General features: G+C 35.8%; 1 protein-coding gene across 12 annotated transcripts in view; it reads left to right on the forward strand.

The window, feature by feature from the left end:
* Nucleotides 1-3101: 3101 nt before the first annotated feature.
* The window catches only part of LOC127836811 (protein zyg-11 homolog B-like), a 41033-nt gene continuing 24676 nt past the window's right edge, over nt 3102-19458 (forward strand). For 11 of the 12 annotated variants that reach the window (XR_008028933.1, XR_008028929.1, XR_008028924.1 and 8 more), the window contains exons 1-2: nt 3270-3376; nt 14240-15160. Coding sequence is in view for 2 of the 12 variants with exons in the window: in XM_052363408.1 (XP_052219368.1) it covers nt 14250-15160 (911 nt within the window). In the remaining 10 variants the exon portion in view is untranslated. Of the gene's footprint in view, nt 3168-3269; nt 3377-14239; nt 15161-19458 lie in introns of those variants that run through there. The other variant, XM_052363409.1, reaches the window with a different exon arrangement.

Raw genomic sequence — 19458 nt, forward strand, 5'->3', positions numbered from 1 at the left:
AACATGACGGCGGAAAGGAAAGGATCCCTCAGTTTTTACCCAATGACCTTACCTTAGACCACATTGGTCCAATGTTCGAACTTAAATTAGATATTTTAAGAACTGTAAATTTTCGTCATGGGTGGCTACCTGCTTTTGTCAATTTCGAAATATATAAGGTCCTTCCAAATGAAGAAATAATATTTAAAAAAAATTGCTTAGATGAATAACTATAAAAATTGTAATCGTATAGAAATTCAAAGAAAACCAAGTGTTTAGTGAATTGAATTTAAAACGACTTGTACCTACTTGAACCGCGCTCTGGGCTTAATTCATGTGAGCACAGGCTAATTGGGAAGACACTTTCCGCCTATGAGCACATGCTAATCGGGTAGAAACTTTCCGCCTGTAAGCACATGCTAATCTGGAGGACACTGTACGCATGTGAGCACAGGCCAATCGGGAAGACACTTTCCGCCTATGAGCACAGGCCAATCGGGAAGACACTTTCCGCCTATGAGCACAGGCCAATCGGGAAGACACTTTCCGCCTATGAGCATAGGCTAATCGGGAAGACACTTTCCGCCTTAAGGTAGCGCACCTCTAATGATTTCCCGCGATTTCTTCGAAGGTTGAAGAGCCTACTATTAGGTGCCGTAGCCTAGTGGTTAAGGCGATAGACTATAAATATTTTGGGATATTCCCGCGCAGGTTCGAATCCTGCCGACGACGTATACTTTTTTGCGACGCGTTTTATTTATTTTCTAACGTAATTTGATTTAATATGGCATATAAGCTATATTTATTGTTAAATATGTAGCAATTTTTATGCACATTCTTCAATTATTAAAATTAAAACAACGTTATGGCGAAATTGGGTGATTTACTGTTGAAAATACGAACCATGCATGTTGCATTTTTATTTTTATTTCAAAAAGTAAACGGTAAATCTGTCTAGTTCTTGGTATTTTTGCTGTATATAGTGTTTCTATAAAAACTAAGTTTAAAATATGACTTAAATGATACTATTTTGAAAATTTTATGACACTTTGTTTTTAACCGACCCAATTTTTACTTGGCTGAAATCACTTACATTTCATGGCGCTCTTCCATAGATAAAAATTTGTAAAAAATATATGTCTGTAAAAGAATACTTATTTCATCTTGTTTAAACTTTAAACACCTTTACAGCATCTGTACACCCCAACTGCATGCACATATTTGAAAATTTGAATGAATTATGGAACTTTTATATACCCCAGGGGTGAAAATAAACTGGACAAAAGCCGAGCGTGGGGGTGGTTTTGAAAAAATCGGTATATTTTTTTTTTTAAAGCATGGAAAGCCTACCTACAAATTTGCATGTAGTTCAGTGAAATGATGCTGATTAAGAAAATAATTAATTAGATTATATTTGGATATGTGCCAATTAGAGGTGCGCTACCTTAACTTGATACTCGCAAAGAATATACTTCCTTTAAAAAAACATAAAAGCGGAAAAGGCTGTCCCTGATTAGCCTGCGCGGACTGAAACGATGGAGAAATGAAAAGTTAAAGTAATGCATTATTATGTACTCACTTTTTATATGAATACAACGTTTCGCGATTGTATGTACTTTTCGAGTGAATTCACTTTTGGATGACGGTCCGAACAGGAGCAGATGAACGGAGGATGGGAATGACACAAAAAATAACAGCCCACCGTCACTGTGACACAGTGTTCGGTATACCAATTTATTACGTTAAACAGTATTGGTATACTTTAAATGAAATTTTCCTCCAAGCACCAGTACACTCAGAACCTTCTGATAAGTAGCAAAATCTGTATTTTCAACTCTAAACATATAGTAACATTATTTGATTATTTCCATTGCTCAGATGGGTACGAAATGATATTAGAACCTAAATAATTTCCGTATTATATTATGTATCGGTCCATAATTGGGGAGGCGGTCCAGTTTCTGTTCTGTGGACATAAAGGGGTTTGTTTGAGAAGGTTGTCCTCTCCCGTGGTTCCGAAAAAACAACAATTACAATTAATATGGTCCGTTTTAATGACGGAGTTTAAAAAGTGATATGAGAAAAAATAACATTAACATTACATTCACAACACTAATATTTTATTCCTTATAGGCATGTTTAACACCTGAAATGGGAAGACTGTAATAAATAATCACATGAAAATACACAACAACCAATATTATATGATATGAGTAGTAAAGAATATATATACATTTATACCGAGGTAGGTATTTTATGCCGTTTTATAACTTTTATTACTTGTACAACTTTATATTACTTTTGAAATTTCACTCAATTTCCATACATAATAGCAAGAAAGTTACTGGCGTTATTGTCATTATAATACTCGCTTTATATATCACCGCTATTTCTTTAATAAGGGGGGCACTTCTCCGGGTCATCAATTCTGACAAGGGGGCAGTTCTCCGCCCCTTATTAATCAGCAGGGGGGCAGTTCTCCGCCCTATACAAAAACAGTGAGGGGGCAGTTCTCCGCCCAGTGAAAAATCTTTGGGGGGGCAGTTCTCCGGGGGGGGGCACTTCTCCTAGAGCCATTTCGAGCACTATTTAAATACTGAACCAAGAATAGCCTGTCCTTAATCAAAACACCGACAGTGCAATCACGGAAAAGAACAATAAAACAATTAACACGATGACATTTACCCGGGCCCCTGGTTTATGACACCTAACAAGCGATATGGACACATCACTATTGGCAACCTCGGAGCAGACAGAAAGGGGACACATGGCTTCTGCACTGACGGCGCGTGATTACAAAAATACTGGTTTTGGGGAGGCGTTTCGGGGGGATTTTACGCCTTATTTATATAACGATGACTAGCCGAAATATTGGGGAGGCGGCCGCCTCCCCAATCTCCCCATTATCTACGCCTATGCCAGATATAAGTTTGACACAAATTTGATTTAAAACACAATTTCAAGTATTTAATTGTTGGAAGATAGATCTTCGTTATTCATTTTTGTGTGACCGGTCAAAAGATTTTATGCCATAGATTCAGCGAAATTGATAACATATTTGATTGAAAATAGTTTGTTCCATAGGGCCGGATGAACTAATGACCATTTTGTCCTGTGACCAGAGATGATGCCGATTAGAATGTTCGTGTAGAAATGGCTGTCAAGCAGGAACATTTTTGTCTATAAATGTAAATAGTTATATTTTCATTACATATGTGTTGTTTTGTGGACTCAACTCGACTGCATAACGCGACAACCATTGCATGTATTAAAGATATGCATGTAAAATTGTATCTTTTAGGTGTATAGTAAATAAAACATCGGTCATGATGTTGACCGAATTTCGTTTTGACTTCTTGGACACATAAATATTGAACAGGTCAACAGGTCAAATTTGGTCAGTTACCAGCTTATACATTAAACAAAAGTCGCATAAATTGTAAAAATTAAGTGTTTTTCTATATTTGAATATCAGGAATCATCGGATGAAATGTTTGCACGTTTAGTGCTGTGGAACCCATGACTGCAGAAAAACAGAGTGCCATTGCACCACACTTTGACACTCTACATCGCTTACATTTAGTCCATATAAATGGACTCCGAGAGCATTTAATAACTTTTGCTATTACGTCTCTGGGAGTCCATATGTGACCCTTCAAAACCTGCCTCAGACTGAACAAGGTTTCCCTCAGTAGTCTGGACTGTCAATGAAATGTTTCAATAATCAACATCTGACAACTACGCGCTAGACTCAATATTTGAAACATAATCCCCAATTTTAAAAAGTCTGAATTTTATCAATGAGGGAGTGATCAGTACTATGCAAACAATTTTGAATCACTTACAAGTGAATAAACCCAGTGTCACCATCAATTGATAATTTCAGTGGTTTTGTGGCAGTTTGTGTGCGTTGCTTTACATGTACCTACAACACTTATCAGTCCTTCTGAATCTGATGTACTCCTCCATCAAAATATTGTGGCCCGTTTCTTAGTAGACTGGTGATGGCAATTGGGTGTAATTCTCATGGAAATTGTGCTTTTTAATTTTTAATATTGTCAAAACATTTATTTCGACACATGAAGCATGTTAACAAATTATTATTTAATTAATAACCAAAATCTGTAAATGTTTTGTTGCATTTTCAAATGAGCATAATTAAATTTGAAATCCGAAACGTCTTTGGAATTTTAATGTTTACTCGACCAGTATCAAATTTCAGTGTTTTTTTATGGCAATTTCGGCCCCATTCCCCTTAAAAAAGAGTATAAATGTTTCCCCCATTTTGTAAAAAAAATCCCCTCCAGAAGTTAATTTTTTTTATATTTTTTTTAAGAACTGTCTCATAATCATGATAAATATATCTCAAATTTATTTCATAAACAACTAACAAAGTATATCACTATGATTTAAATTATTTTTAATTATTATAAAGAGTTATATTAAATAGTTTTTCCCAAATCCGTGGACTTTTCACATTAATAGCATTTTTCTCCAAAAATGGCCAGGAAAAAGCCTGATGTATCTATATTGTGTCAATATTTGTTGATAAAATCATTCCAATTTGGTCCATTTTATTGATAAAAAATGCTCAAATTTGCCATTTTATTGATTTAAAAGATCCCAATTAGACTCAAAATGGATAAGAAAACTGAGACTGTGCATGAAGGCTGAACAATCTGAAACTAATGTTAAAAAAATCATTGATATATATTTTAATTTTAAGAAAAAGGACAAAGACATTCGGCTGTGAATATTATATTCATACAAACATATGTATTAATATCATAAATATCATTACATATAAACAAGTGAATTTTTAATTTTCCCCTTTTCCTAAAAAACAACGCATTTTTTCTCCTTTGGACGGGCCCTGCCACCATTCCCCTATAAGTGAAAAAAACCCACTGATTTTTAGCTTCAAATGAACATTATACATGTATTTCATCTTCATCCTTTGTCACGATAAACAGTACATGAAAATAATGCAGCTTATGTAAAACGTCACTTTACAGCATTGAAAGCGTGGGTTTATTGATTTGTATGCCCCAAATGGGCGGTATATGGTTTTCACACTGTCCGTCAGTCGGTCAGTTGACCTGTCTGTCCGACCGTCACACTTTTCATGTCCGCTCTCTAATTCAAGTAGTTTTCATCCGATCTTTACCAAATTTGGTCAGAAGTTGTACATGTGTATCTAGATAATGTCTAGGCAAAGTTCAAACATAGGTCATGCCGGGCAAAAAGCTAGGTTGCGGGTCACTTTGTGCGTTTCAAACATTCAGGATGGTGTCCGCTCTCTAATTCAAGTAGTTTTCATCCGATCTTCTCCAAACTTGGTCAGAAGTTGTATCTAGATCATGTCTACGCCAAGTTCGCACATGGGCCATGCCGGGCCAAATACTAGGTCACAGGATCACTTAGTGCGTTTTAAACATTCAGCATGGTGTCCACTCTCTAATGTAAGTAGTTTTCATCCGATCTTCACTAAACTGTGTCACAAGTTTTATCTACATAAATTCTAGGCCAAGTTCGAACATGGGCCATGCTGGGCCAAAAACTAGGTCATGGGGTCAATAAAAACCATTTCAAGTACAAGTTTTATCTAGATGATCTCTAGGCCAAGTTCGAACATGGGCTACGCCGGGCCAAAAACTAGGTTAGGTGGTTACTTCGTGTGTTTTAAACAAAAAAATAGTTGGGGGCATCTGTGTCGTGTGGAAACATTCCTTGTTGTATAAAAAACTATGTACATGTAGCATAGAGACAAATTAAGGTAAAAGTTTTGTTGTTGATTTTTTGCTTAATTATAGTGGGTATGCTTTTGAATAGACATTTCCTCAAAATTGATTTTAAATCAAACATGCTCCATCTTTATTGTTATGGTCTTTAAGATGATTCATTATACACGGCTATGCCCTTATGATGCCCCAACATCAACATCATTTTATTGTTTTTTAAGACAAATTATAATTTTTAAATCTCTTATTACATTGTAATTAATTTGTTCCTCATTGTAGACATCTTATTTTCATGGTTTAATAATAATGGCAATAATGTATTCTAACAATTATTAATAGCATAAAAATAAATATGCAATAGAGAGCATTCCCGATATGCCCGAGCGCTCGAAAGTGCCCTTTTTGCAAAATTCTGCGCGTTGAAAGTGCCCTTTTGACAAAATAGCTCCCCTGCCCTTTTCAAATCCTAGCTTGAGCACTGGTATGGACTCATTGACTACATGTTTATGGCTTTATTTATTGTCATTTGTAAATAGTAAATTACATGTATATCAGCTATTAAAATAGGAAAGCACCAGTGGGGAATGGCTAAATGTTGGAAGGTCCAGTGTCTCAGATGGCGTATGTTCCAGGGAACATATCCCTGTCTATGCTTAAAATATGGGGAGGTTGATGTCCTGGAAGGCAAGTATTTGGCTTCCTCCTGAAAATTCTGTCATGATAAAAAGGGATTTGTTCACAATTTTTCGTATTTTTGGAAAAATGTCATTAAATTTGTTCATTAACAAATCTATATTGTTTTGAAAGGTCTAAACTATTTTCAACAGCAAGTAAAAAAGGTGAATATAAAACAATTTCTTCCCTGAGATTCAACCCCAGCCCTCTGAAAGCAAAAGCTTTATAGTGTGCTTTAGGCCATGCTGGCTTTAATATATTAACCAAATTTTGATATATATCATGTTAATTCTCATATATCCATATTTTTGAGGAAAAGCGTTCCAAACAATGTATTATGATTCCAAACTAGACTTATACAATGTGCATTATTGAACTAAAATCTAACAGTTTTTAGCTCACCTGAGCTCAACGTGCTCATGATGAGCTTTTGTGAACGCATTTGTCCGTCGTGCTCGTACGTTGTCCGTTGTGCAGCGTCAACATTTGCCTTGTTAACTCTCTAGAGGCCACATTTATTGTCCAATCTTCATGAAATTTGGTCAGAAGATTGGTCTCAATGATATCTTGGATGAGTTCGAAAATGGTTACGTTTGCATAAAAAACATGGCTGCCAAGGGGCGGGGCATTTTTCCTTATATGGCTATATAGGGCTATAGTAAAATCTAGTTAACACTCTAGAGGCCACATTTATTGTCTGATGTTCATGAAACTTGGTCAGAAGATTCATCCCAATAATATCTTGGGCGATTTAGAAAATTATGCGTAGGTTGAAAAATATGGCCACCAGGGGTGGGGCATTTTTCCTTATATGGCTATAGTAAAACCTTGTTAACACTCTAGAGACCACATTTATTTTCTGATCTTCATGAAACTTGCTCAGAAGATTTGTCCCAATGATACATGTATCTTGGATGAGTTCGAAAATGGTTACGTTTGCTTGTAAAACATGGCTGCCAAGGAGCGGGGCATTTTTTCTTATATGGCTATATATGGCTATAGTCAAATCTTGTTAGCTCACCTGATTGCTCAGGTGAGCTTTTGTGACCGGTCTTTGTCCGCCGTCCGTCTGTCCACATTTGTTCGTAAACACTCTAGAGGCCACATTTATTGTCCGATCTTTATGAAACTTGGTCAGAAGATTCGTCCCAATGATATCTCGATGGAGTTCGAAACTGGGTCATGCTATGTCAAAAATTAGGTCATTAGGTCCAAAAAAAAAGAAAAACCTTGTAAACACTGTTAAAGTCACGTTTTATGCCCAATCTAAATGTAACTTTGTCAAAATGTTTGCCTTAATGATATGTTGGTTGAGTTCAAAAGTGGTTCCTGTCCGTTGAAAAACATGGCCGCCAGTGGGCGGGGCAGTTTTCCTTATTTGGCAATAGCGAAACCTTGTAAACACTCTAGAAGTCACAATTTTTGGTCAATCATCATGAAAGTTGGTTAAAACATTGGTTTTATTGATATCTCGGATGAGTTCAAAAATGGTACAGATCGGTGAAAAAACATTGCCGCCAGTGGGCGGGTCATTTTTCTCTATATGTATTTAGTGAAAACATGTGAACACGTGAATACTCTAGAAGTCACATTTTTGGTCCAATTTTCATGAAATTTGGTCTGAACATTTGTTTCCTTGATACGAGAGTTGGGTTCGAAAATGGTTCCGGTCAGTTGAATAACATGGCTGCCGGGGGGGGGGGCAGTTTTCTTATATTTATATAGTAAGCTTGTGAACACTCTAGAAGTCACATTATTTGCCCAATCATCAAGAAACTTGGTGAAAAGATTGGTTTTATATATATCTCAGATGAGTTCGCAAATGGTCCCGGCAGTTTTCCTTATGTGACTAGAGAGAAACCTTGTGATCGAACACTATAGAAGTCACATTTTTTGCCTAATCATGGTGAAACTTTTAAGTCAATACATTGGTTTTATTGATTTCTTGGATAAGTTGGAATATGGCTCAGATCGGTGAAACACACTTTTTAGCTCACCTCAGGGCTCGAAATTAACACTCGCACACTCGCAAAATGCGAGTGAAAAATACCGATTGCGAGTTAAGTTTTAAGCCACTCGAATTTTTTTGCGAGTGAAGAAATAGTGAAAAAAAAGAGTTATATTGCTAAATGCGCTTGACGTTGTTAACGCTAAACTGCAGGTCAATTAATAGATAGATAGATAGATTTATTTCGGCATAGGAAGCATATACACAGCTCACAACATAACATAGAATAAAATAATAAGCAATTATTGAAAACTATATCATGTACAATAAACTATGACATGCTCACCAAACCAAGGATAACACAAAAAAAAGCAAGCCCTTATTTCCATTGTGGTCCTTATTATTGGTGGCATGACAAAAAGAGGCAGACCTTAAACAGAAAGTCTGAATACCCATATGCGGAAGCTCGCACCTTGTATGTAGACTGGTATACTTAAAGTACATATGTGCGGATGGTATTGTTACAAAGAACATAAAACAGTCAATTATCCACACATGTTCACTATAAAAGACAAAAAACCTGAACAGTCATGTCGTCGAAGCAAAAAATAACTAGTTTCATTTTGCCCACAGATTGAAATAACAATATGAAATATAAAGCAAAATTAACCGTTGAGTTGAGAGAAAACAGAAATTAAATTCTTCCACGAAAACAGTGAAAAGTGGGAAAAAGAACTTCATATAAAACACCAAAACTTGTGGTTGATGTCATATTTTATTTAGTTTTAATAGTACTAAACTAATGTCCAAACTTGTTTTTATTTATGTTTCCAGCAAAATTTGCGAGAATGTTTTTGATGTTGCGAGCTGGTATTTAAGCTGCTCGCAATGTTTTGCTAGTAGAAAGAAAAGTTAAATTCGAGCCCTGCACCTGATTGCTCAGGTGAGGTTTTAGGATTGGTCTTTGTCTGCCGTCCGTCCGTCCACATTTGGTTTGTAAACACTCTAGCATTCACATTTCTCAAGCATTCTTAATCAAAGTTGCTGAAAGATCTCAGTCAATTTTGATAGAGTGCAAAATCACATAATTAATGCCATAATTATTGCCCTAAGATTGTCCAAATTTTCTTTATATTATACAAAATCCTTGTAAACACTCTAGAGGACACAATTTTGTTTCAGATTTTATGAATCTTGGTCATAATATTTATTTTTTTTTAGCAAAGTTTGATGTTTGGTAAGAGGGGGTCAACTCAAAATAAAGGTAACCAGGTCAAATCTTTAAAAAAAACACACTCCATGCGCAGAGTTTTGGTTCAATAATGACGAAACTTTGACCCGAATGTTTGTCTGGGCAATATCTAGGTAAAGTTTGACATTTGGTAAAGATTGAATGAACCGACTCCTCTCAGGTGAGCGAACTAGGGCCATCTTGGCCCTCTTGTTAACACTCTAGAGGCCACATTTATTGTCTGATCTTCATGAAACTTGGTCTGAAGATTCATCCCAATAATATCTTGGACGAGTTCGAAAATGATGCCGGTTGGTTGAAAAACATGGTCACCAGGGGGCGGGGCATTTTTCCTTATATGGCTACAATAAAACCTTGTTAACACTCTAGAGGCCACATTTATTTTCCGATCTTCATGATACTTGGTCAGAAGATTTGCCCCAATGATATCTTGGATGAGTTTGAAAATGATAACCTTTGCTTGAAAAACATGGCTGCCAAGGGGCTGGGCATTTTTCCTTATATGGCTATATATACATTGTATATGGCTATAGTAAAATCTTGTTAACACTCTAGAGGCCACATTAATAGTCCGATCTTCATGAAACTGGGTCGGAAGATTTATCCCAATAATATCTTGGACGAGTTCAAAAATGATGCCAGTTGGTTGAAAAACATGGCCACCTTGGGGGCGGGGCATTTTTCCTTATATGTCTATAGTAAAACTTTGTTAACACTCTAGAGGTCACATTTATTTTCAGATCATCATGAAATTTGGTCAGAAGATTTGTCACAATCATATCTTGGATGAGTTCGAAAATGGTTTTGGTTGCTTTAAAAACATGGCCACCAGGGGCGGGGCATTTATCCTTATTTGGCTATATATGGCTTTAGCAAAATCTTGTTAACACTCTAGAGGCCACATTTATTGTCCAATCTTTATGAAATGTGGTCAGAAGATTGGTCTCAATGATATCTTGGATGAGTTCTAAAATAATTATATATGTTTGCTTGAAAAACATGGCTGTCAAGGGGTGGGGCATTTTTCCTTATATGGCTATAGTAAAATCTTGTTAATGCTCTGGTTTCCTTTGCAATGATTATTTCACAATGGTCAATCTGTCTCATACATTTTAAGTTAACCAAACAAGCTTTTATCAACGAGCATTGCGTGGAAAAAACACCTGACTGTTTTATCCATTTGTAAACTCTCATAAAAAATTAATGATTAGTACTTATGACTATTTTTTAGCTCAACTGTTTTCAGAGAAAACCCGAGGTATTGTCATAGCCACCTCATCGTGTTTTCTGCCTTGCGCTGTCCGCATCTTACTAAAACCTTGACATTTTGCTCAAAAATCAAAGTGCTTCCACCTACAACTTTGAAACTTCATATGTAGATGCACCTAGATGAGTTCTACACGCCACACTTATTTTTGGGTCACTGGGACAAAGTCAAGTTCACTGTAATACCTCTAAAAAACAAGAAAACACTCTGATAAGCTTTTATTTATTCAAAACTGCACCCGCAGCCGAGCTTTGGCACCCATTATGTGGTGCTCTTGTTTAAAGTAATTATTATAGGACAGAAATTTAGTGTTTCAATCTTCACCTGCTTGTCTGGTCTATATTTCAGCCACAATTTGTTGGAATTCAATGGCATTATTTCAAATAGAAGGCACTGATTTTTGAGGGCTTATTTTGATTAATTTTTGTGCCCCATTCCCCTGCACAAAATGTATGTATTTTTTTCCATATCTACATAACCTAAAATTCCCCTTTTAATGAAAGCTTTATTTTGAGAAAAAGTTGACTGTTTGGACTAAAATGACTATACGTTGGGGGAAGTTTTATCACTTAATTAGCAGTTATCATCTAAACAAGTTTAACATAATCTTAATCTTATTTAGCATTTGTAGAAAAGTTTTAATCTCAGATGTGAATATGACTCTTGTTCTGATAAAACTGGGCAAAATGCATGTGCATAAAGTGTCGTCACAGATTAGCCTGTGCAGTCCGCACAGGCTAATCAGGGACGACACTTTCCGCTTTAATGGTATTTTTCATTTAAAGGAAGTCCCTTTTTACCGAAAATCTAGTTTAAGCGGAAAATGTAGTCCCTGATTAGCCTGTGTGGACTGCACAGGCTAATCTGGGACGACACTTTACTCACATGCATTATGCCCAGTTTTCTCAGAACTAGGCTCATATTATGAAAATCTGTGCAAGTTGGATGCAGGTTTGTGACAATTTCAATTGCTGCTGGTATGAGCCGTATTTGAATTGATCAGCAGACATCTTTGTGCATCGGGGGCCGTCCATAAAGTATGTCACGCTCCAGGTGGGGGGAGGGGGTTTAAGAAAGTGTGACAGTTTGTGACATGGGGAGGGGGGTCAGGCCATGTGTGATGTCACACATTTATTTAAAAAAATAATCTAATTTATTTATTATTTCTTAAGTAGAATTTTAAAATAATTTTCAAAAAATTGTAAACATTTGAATTTGTTTTATTTCAAAATAAGACGAATTGCGTATCTCCTGAATGTGTTGTTCGAATTTTTATGCTTCCCCAAAAATTTTGGGGGGGAGCATATAGTAGCCGCTTCGTCTGTCCGTCCGTGTGTCCGTCCGTGCACAATTTTTGTCCGGGCTATTTCTCAGCAATTAATGACCGGAAATCAATTAAACTTTATGGGGAGCTTCACTACCAAGAGGAGATGTGCATATCAGCCGGTTCTGGTTGGATAATTTTTCACAGAGTTATGGCCCATTAAAATTTTCTATAAACTGTACATATAGTGCAATTCTTGTCCCCCCAACTACTGACTCAGGGCTTTTCACCCTTATATAACAGGGGCCGAAATTCTGCCCCTTCGCAATTGAAAATAATTAATTCATTTTTTCCCAAATTTGATAAAGGAATTTCCCAAATTGTAAAAAAAATATTTATTTTTTTTTACTTAGACATATTGGGCATCTCACAAATTGAAAGCAAAGAGCTCTAATATGATTAAGAAAGCACCACAATGTGTCTTTTAATACGTCTGCACACTGAAAAAGACCCTGTTTCAAAAACTTTTAAAAACACGGCCTTCCCAAAATGAGCAGTTATTGCGCATGAAATTCTCAATTTGAAAGGCTAGGGCCTCTTCCTAATTTCCTGATGAAAAGCTCTGTGACTTGAATTCAATGAAGCTTTATGGGAAGCTTAACTACCTTGAGGAGATGCACATGTTATTTGTGGGTTCTGGTTAGAATTTTTATTTAGAGAGTTATGGCTCTTTGAAATTTTTAAGTTGCTAGACCATCCGTCGTATTATTTTGTCCAAAGTTATGCCCCTCAAGACGTTTCCTTTTATCTGAATATATAGTGCAATATTGTGACAAAAAAAAACTTTGGGGAGCATCAACCGTCTCCGACGGTCTCTTGTTAATTATAATAGTGAATTGTGTTTTAGATTTAATTGGAAATAGGTATTGATTAAAAAAAAATATGTTTGAAAGTGTTAGTTTGTGACATACTTATGGGGGGGGTCCAAGATTGTGTGACAGGGGGAGGGGGGGTACAAATGGTAATAAAAAGCGTGACATACTTTATGGAAAGCCCCTCAAGTGTTGACAAGACACAACACAAAAGTTGTTTTCCATCTTTTGCTAATGAATTTTAGCATCCATTCTATTAACGCAATGTTTTGTTTCACAGCTTGCCTTGTGAAGTCCAGAATTGGACTGCAAGTAACCGTTATTGGCATTTGACTTGTAGTGTTGTTTTGTCCATTGGATGTTTCATCTGGTATGTGGTTTATGGACTTGGGATGGCTTCATACACTGTATGAGTCAAAAGAAGAATCTAAATTTTTACTTTTGAAATGGAATACAAAATTGTGATTTTGTGTTGTGTTTTTACTTTATTTTTAAAGAAATTACGTGCATGTGTAATAGGTGTTAGCTGTATTTAAGTATTAGTTATTTTCCATTTCTTTCCACATTACAATTGGATAAATTTTAGTAGATATTTTTAGTGATATTTATTTCAGTATTAAGTGATTTGTGTCTTCAAATACCTCTTTTTCCATGTTATTAATATATCTTCAAAGCACCCATGTATGAAATTTGCGATATAGAAACAATAATAACCATATATCGCGAATCAGCTATGGTTCCCAATAATACAATGAGCTTGATCACTCGATACAATGTTTTAATCTGCAGATTTGCTTACTTCAGTAAAAATCAGTCCTAGCTAAAAAAAACGCTATAAAAAAGAGTCACAGTGAAGTTATAATTTATGTTTTACTTTAAAGGTAAACTATTTTGATAAAAATCAATCACAATTGCTGTCAAGATTTTTTATGAGTACTCATGTACTCTCACGTTCACTTTTCATAATTCATACGAGTGTTTTCTCCAAAACTTGTCTTACAAACCAAATGGAGTTGTGCTCGGAGAAAACATGGCTGTATGCATGTGCTTGAAGTGTCATTCCAGATAAGCCTGTGCAGTCCGCACAGACACATCATGGAGGACACTTTCTGCCTTTATTGTAGTTTAACTTAAGTGGTTAAGGGAAAATCCAGTTTAGGCAAAAATTGTTGTCCCTGATAAGCCTCAAGCAAGATCCTCTGTAAAAGTGTTTTTATCAGTTATTTATTTTTTTTCCACAGCTGTACATCCATGCTTGACGTGTTGAATCGCACAGACCCGCCCCAGGACTGTGACGCCATGTACGACACTCCAGTCAGCCTCCACAACTGCTGTATTGACTTCATCTGCGATAACCTCGAATCGCTTTGCAATGCCGAGGTCACGCCCCTTGGCCACTGCAAGCTTACATTCAAAGATCAGGACATTTACTTCCAGCACCATCTCTCTGAGCGGCTGCTGGAGGCGCTATGCGAGAAAGACAAACTAACGGATGACACGCTAACGCTGTTTGATGCGAAGATTATGAACTTGCGCCAGGTGTGCATTCGAGACGTGCAATTGACGACGAAAGGTTTAAGAACGTTAAAACAACACAAGATCTCCGATCTTGAGGTCACTGGACTGAAAACCGTCACTATTAATGATGTGATTGGTTGCCTTGGCGAATGGAGTCTCACGAATTTGCGCTCACTCAATGTCAGTAATAGCACGTTTTTGAACAGCACGAAATTCTGCGTGGTGGTTTCACTTTCGAAGCTACGAAACTTGGTCAGTTTAAATGTTAGTCGAACAGAATTCAACAAACATGGACTGGAAATTATCGCCGAAGACTTGCCAAAGCTGGAGAGTCTGGATATTTCTGTGACGCCCATTGATGATATTTCTGCCCTGAGGAAGTGTCGTGATCGATTAAAATCCTTGTCAATGTACTGTTTAAGGGCTGCCCAGACCTCAGACATGGTACCAGTGCTTTCAGAACTCAAGAAACTCGTTCATTTGGATGTGTCAGATGACTCGTTTCAAAGTGTGCATTCTATCTTGTCAACTTCGCCGTTGACGAAATTTAAAATCATTGACCTACTTTCTCAGTCATCGTGTCTACCTCATTTGACCTCGTTGGATATCTCTGGGAAGGATGGAATAACAGAGGAGGTCCTATCGTGAGTAAATGTTTATATTTATTAGCTGAACATGATCATGGTTATGTTTTGTGTTTTTATGCTCCCCCAATTTTTTTTTGGGGGGGGACATATAGTCGCCGCTTCGTCTGTCCGTGCGTGTGTTCGTCCGTCCGTGCACAATTTTTGTCCGGGCTATTTCTTAGCAATTTATGACCGGAATTCAATTAAACTTTATGGGAAGCTTCACTACCAAGAGGAGATGTGCATATTATCAGCCGGTTCTGGTTGGATGATTTTTCACAGAGTTATGGTCCTTTGAAATTTTACATTAACTGTACATATAGTGCAATTATTGTTCCCCCAACCACTACATGCTTCCTTTTATCTGAATATATAGTGCAATATTGTGACAAAAAAACCTTTGGGGAGCATCACCTGTCTCAGACTGTTTCTTGTTCCATTCAACAGTTGTTATTTATGCATTATTTGTTGTTTGTTGGTGTGTAATGGGGATGCTCTCTTCTGAAAGTCAATTTTACTTTTCAATAGGAACTAAATCAACATTTACACTACATTTACTGTAGAGCTATTAAACCACATCACTTTCTTTCATTATCTTTATTTTTCTTTCTTTATTTCTTAAATTTCATATACATGTACGCAGCATTCACATGTATCCGTTACATTGCCATCACGGAATCTGCTGCAAGAAATTAAAAAGACCCATAATTCCCAATCTGAAGATTTCACTATGCACATTTTCCGCATTTCTGACTTTTTGTCGCTACTTTTTCCCAATTGGTACGGCACCAGTACTTTTCCCACTTGGCCAAAACAATTGCTGATATGCCTGCTTGAGTTCTCATTTGCTGATTATATTATGGACAAAAATTGATTGACAGCTATGTTGTAAAGGGTGGGACACATAATGACCGAAAAATGTTAATGTAAGATGTTGAGCAAGTTCAGTTATTGTTTGAGGCACTATTACTTTAGTAACAGTTACTTTATCAATTTTACGATTGAAGGCACTATTTGTGATGGAACTTTAATATACTACAATTACCATTACCTCTGTTGCTCCAGACATAATGTCAGCCAGTTTGTGATAACCACTTGACTTAATTTGCATGTCATCATAATGCAGTAATATAAGCATCACCATTTTACCTAATTTCTGAATTATGATTTTTTTAATTTATTTTATAAGCTCTTACACTGGAGACGACACTGTGACATTGTAATAGTTTTTTTCAGAATATTGCTAAAAAAAATTAGTGTCAAACAAACAATAGTTTAACTTTGAAGTTTTTTGTGGCATGCTATAATTTTTTCATCCAAATGAATTTCCTGGAAATGACAGCTCAATCATAGACCTGGTTTTTGCCATTTCTTGATTGATTTGGAAAGATGGCCTGGGAAACACCATTGCAGGTAATTGAAGGCTGAGCACAGAATCAGATAAATTAAATACTCTAGATTTTCAATTGTATTTGTACCAAGCTACATGTAGACTGAGCCCTCGTTTTTCACTTTTTACCGCCTAATATCGGCGGCTTTCCCCATGAAAAAAATATACTTTTTTCCCCTATTTCAGCTAAAAATTCCCCCTCTTAATTTTTTTTAATTTTTTTTTATACTTTTATTCCTATGTTGTCAGCTGGTATTGTGCTACTAACCTTTGATTAAATGTTTATCTATGTAAATAACATTAAAATATTATAGTGCAAACATGTACAAAAAAATGAAGTAATGAGAGACTAAGTAAAAAAATCTCTCATAAAAGGTAATTGACGCGATAATTCCCCCTCATGACAGCTGCAATAAAGAGTTGGACTAACTTTTGAAATCAATATGTTTTCATTAAGTCAGGATTTGCAAAGGTTTCTTCCTATCATGTTGGCGTTGTTGGCAGTTGACATGAAAGATAACGAGTTAACAGTTGAATGACAGTTCAAGGATTTGATGGAAATTATGTGGTGCTTGTAAATTAAGAGTTCATCAGAAATACCGACTTTTCCCATGTATAATGCAACCCCATGTATAGTGCCCACCCTGTTTTTTGAATGCAGAATTAAAAAAAAAATTCAAGCCAAGAAAACTAGAAAATCGGACTGAAAATGGTAGCCATTTTCCTAATGAGCAATCAAATTATCCGAGTCATTGGAAAGCTTAATTTTGTATTCAACAGAGGAAGCGTTATTATGATAAGGAGCTTGGATTTTAAAGCAGTATATTTTGTCTGACAATTATGTTATTTTCAACCAACAAATACGCAGTCCTTGTGTATTTCGTGAAAATCTGATGTACTGATTAATATTAATATCATGCTAAAATAAAACTTCATGAATATCATGTAATTCTTGCTTGGTGAAACTCTGGGCATTACATTTGAGTGCTGAATAAATACACTCTTTACTTTTAGTTAAAAAAATCCTATTGCATTTTCATTAAAAATGTTGAATGCTAAACAAAAATTTCATAGCACATATTTGAGACAACTCATTCTAAGATCTTTACTTTTGGTTAAAATATCAGGAATTTTTGTTTAAAGCGGAAACTTTTTGTTTTAATTAAAAATAAGTGTTTAATGCTGTATTTCCAAGGGCTATAGTAGTTGAGATAGGTCAGTATTGACGTAAAACTGTTAAATTTGTTATTTAAACTTATTTTGGATAACTTGGATAATTGTTTGTCACACTACACATGCGTTAATGTTATGTACAATGAAGGAGCCAACAGTCTGGACCATATTGGAAAACACCGAGAAGTCCCCGTTAACACCTCCCTTCACCAGCGAAAAAGAACTCATTAACACCATCCTTTACCAGCTATCTGTTCTATGAACAACCAGTGAATTTTTTGCCATTGAATTGGGAAATGTACTGGTACCAGCCCTTTGTGAAGTCTTCAAATTGGGAGATTGGTGTATTTGATTTTTCACTCCCAAATACGTTCAAGTATTGTCAAGTTGCCAAGTTATATTTACCTAGGTTCAAGCCATAGAGCTTTTTTTGAAACCTTCAATTTGGAATTTTTTGGACAGCAATTGGGAAAGGTGTGTTTTTTCCCAATTGGGAAAGTGCCATTTTCCGGTACAAAATAAAGCAGCAAAAAATCACTGGAACAACAGGCCAACCTAAACTGTCAATTAAGAAGTGCACAAACAAAGACAACGTCTGTTTGTTTATTTACTTTTTTTACATTTTCATTTTTGTCTAAAACTGTTGCTACCCCGTTTATAACTACTGTTACCAGCTTTTAGTTGTTCTGACAACAGCCCTTTCTGCATGTAAGTTAATAGGATTTAATATTCTGGAATGAAACAATGTCGGCCATTATGATCATATACGATTATGAACGATAGCATATTGAATTTTTCCAAGTTAGCCGCCAGGATAGCTTTGTATGATAGAATAACTGAATCATTTTTATGCCTCCGAAGGAGGGCATATACATGTTCTGATCTCACTGTCTGTCTGTCTGTCCGTCTGTCTTTCTGTTACAATTTTGCGCTTAGGTTTCGAAAAATGCTCATTACTTCTATGTCGCTTCAGATGTAACCTTCATATTTGGTATGCATGTGTATATGGACAAGGGCTTTCCATACGCACAACAATTTTGACCACCTTGACCTTGAACTTAGGGTTTATTTTTGGTTTTGAAATCTATGTTAGGTTTCAAAAAAAGCGTTTTTCGGGGACATATGTCTTCCGATGGAGACAGCTCTTGTTTAAATTTGAAATTTTACGTTAAGAACTGTGCGCTATACATGATATAATACTGTTTATAAATTACTGAGTGTTTGTTTGTAAAATTATTTATTTAGAGTATGTGTTATCTTTATTTAAATTATAGTTAATAATAACAGGCCTTTTCCGCTCAATTTTGGGAAAACGCCACACTGGAATTTTGGGAATTTCGCGTCGTGAAAATTCCCATTTTGGGAAAAAAATTAATCGCAAAACTGGCTCAATTATGAAAAATAATCGCATGTTAATAGTGTTTCTTAAAATTCAAAAAAGCAGTTAACTGGTAAATAACGACTATTTTGATAACATATTATTAAAATTTTACAAAATATTATGAATATTTGTGATAAGCGCATGTTTTTTTAATCTGATTTTGTGGAAAGGGCCTGGCCTTTTTTTAGGAAAAAAATCGCGCGAAATGCCTGATTTTGGGGAAAATAAGGAAAGTCTAAAATAATATATTTAACATATTTTACTCAGTTTTTAAAACGAATATAAGGCCACAGATAATTTAATTATGCAACAGGGCTATAGATAACTTTTGGGGTATATTGGGTAATTCACCCCCTGTTTTTGACAACAATT

The sequence above is a fragment of the Dreissena polymorpha genome, chromosome 7 (genome assembly GCF_020536995.1).
Source record: "Dreissena polymorpha isolate Duluth1 chromosome 7, UMN_Dpol_1.0, whole genome shotgun sequence".
Classification (NCBI taxonomy): domain Eukaryota; kingdom Metazoa; phylum Mollusca; class Bivalvia; order Myida; family Dreissenidae; genus Dreissena; species Dreissena polymorpha.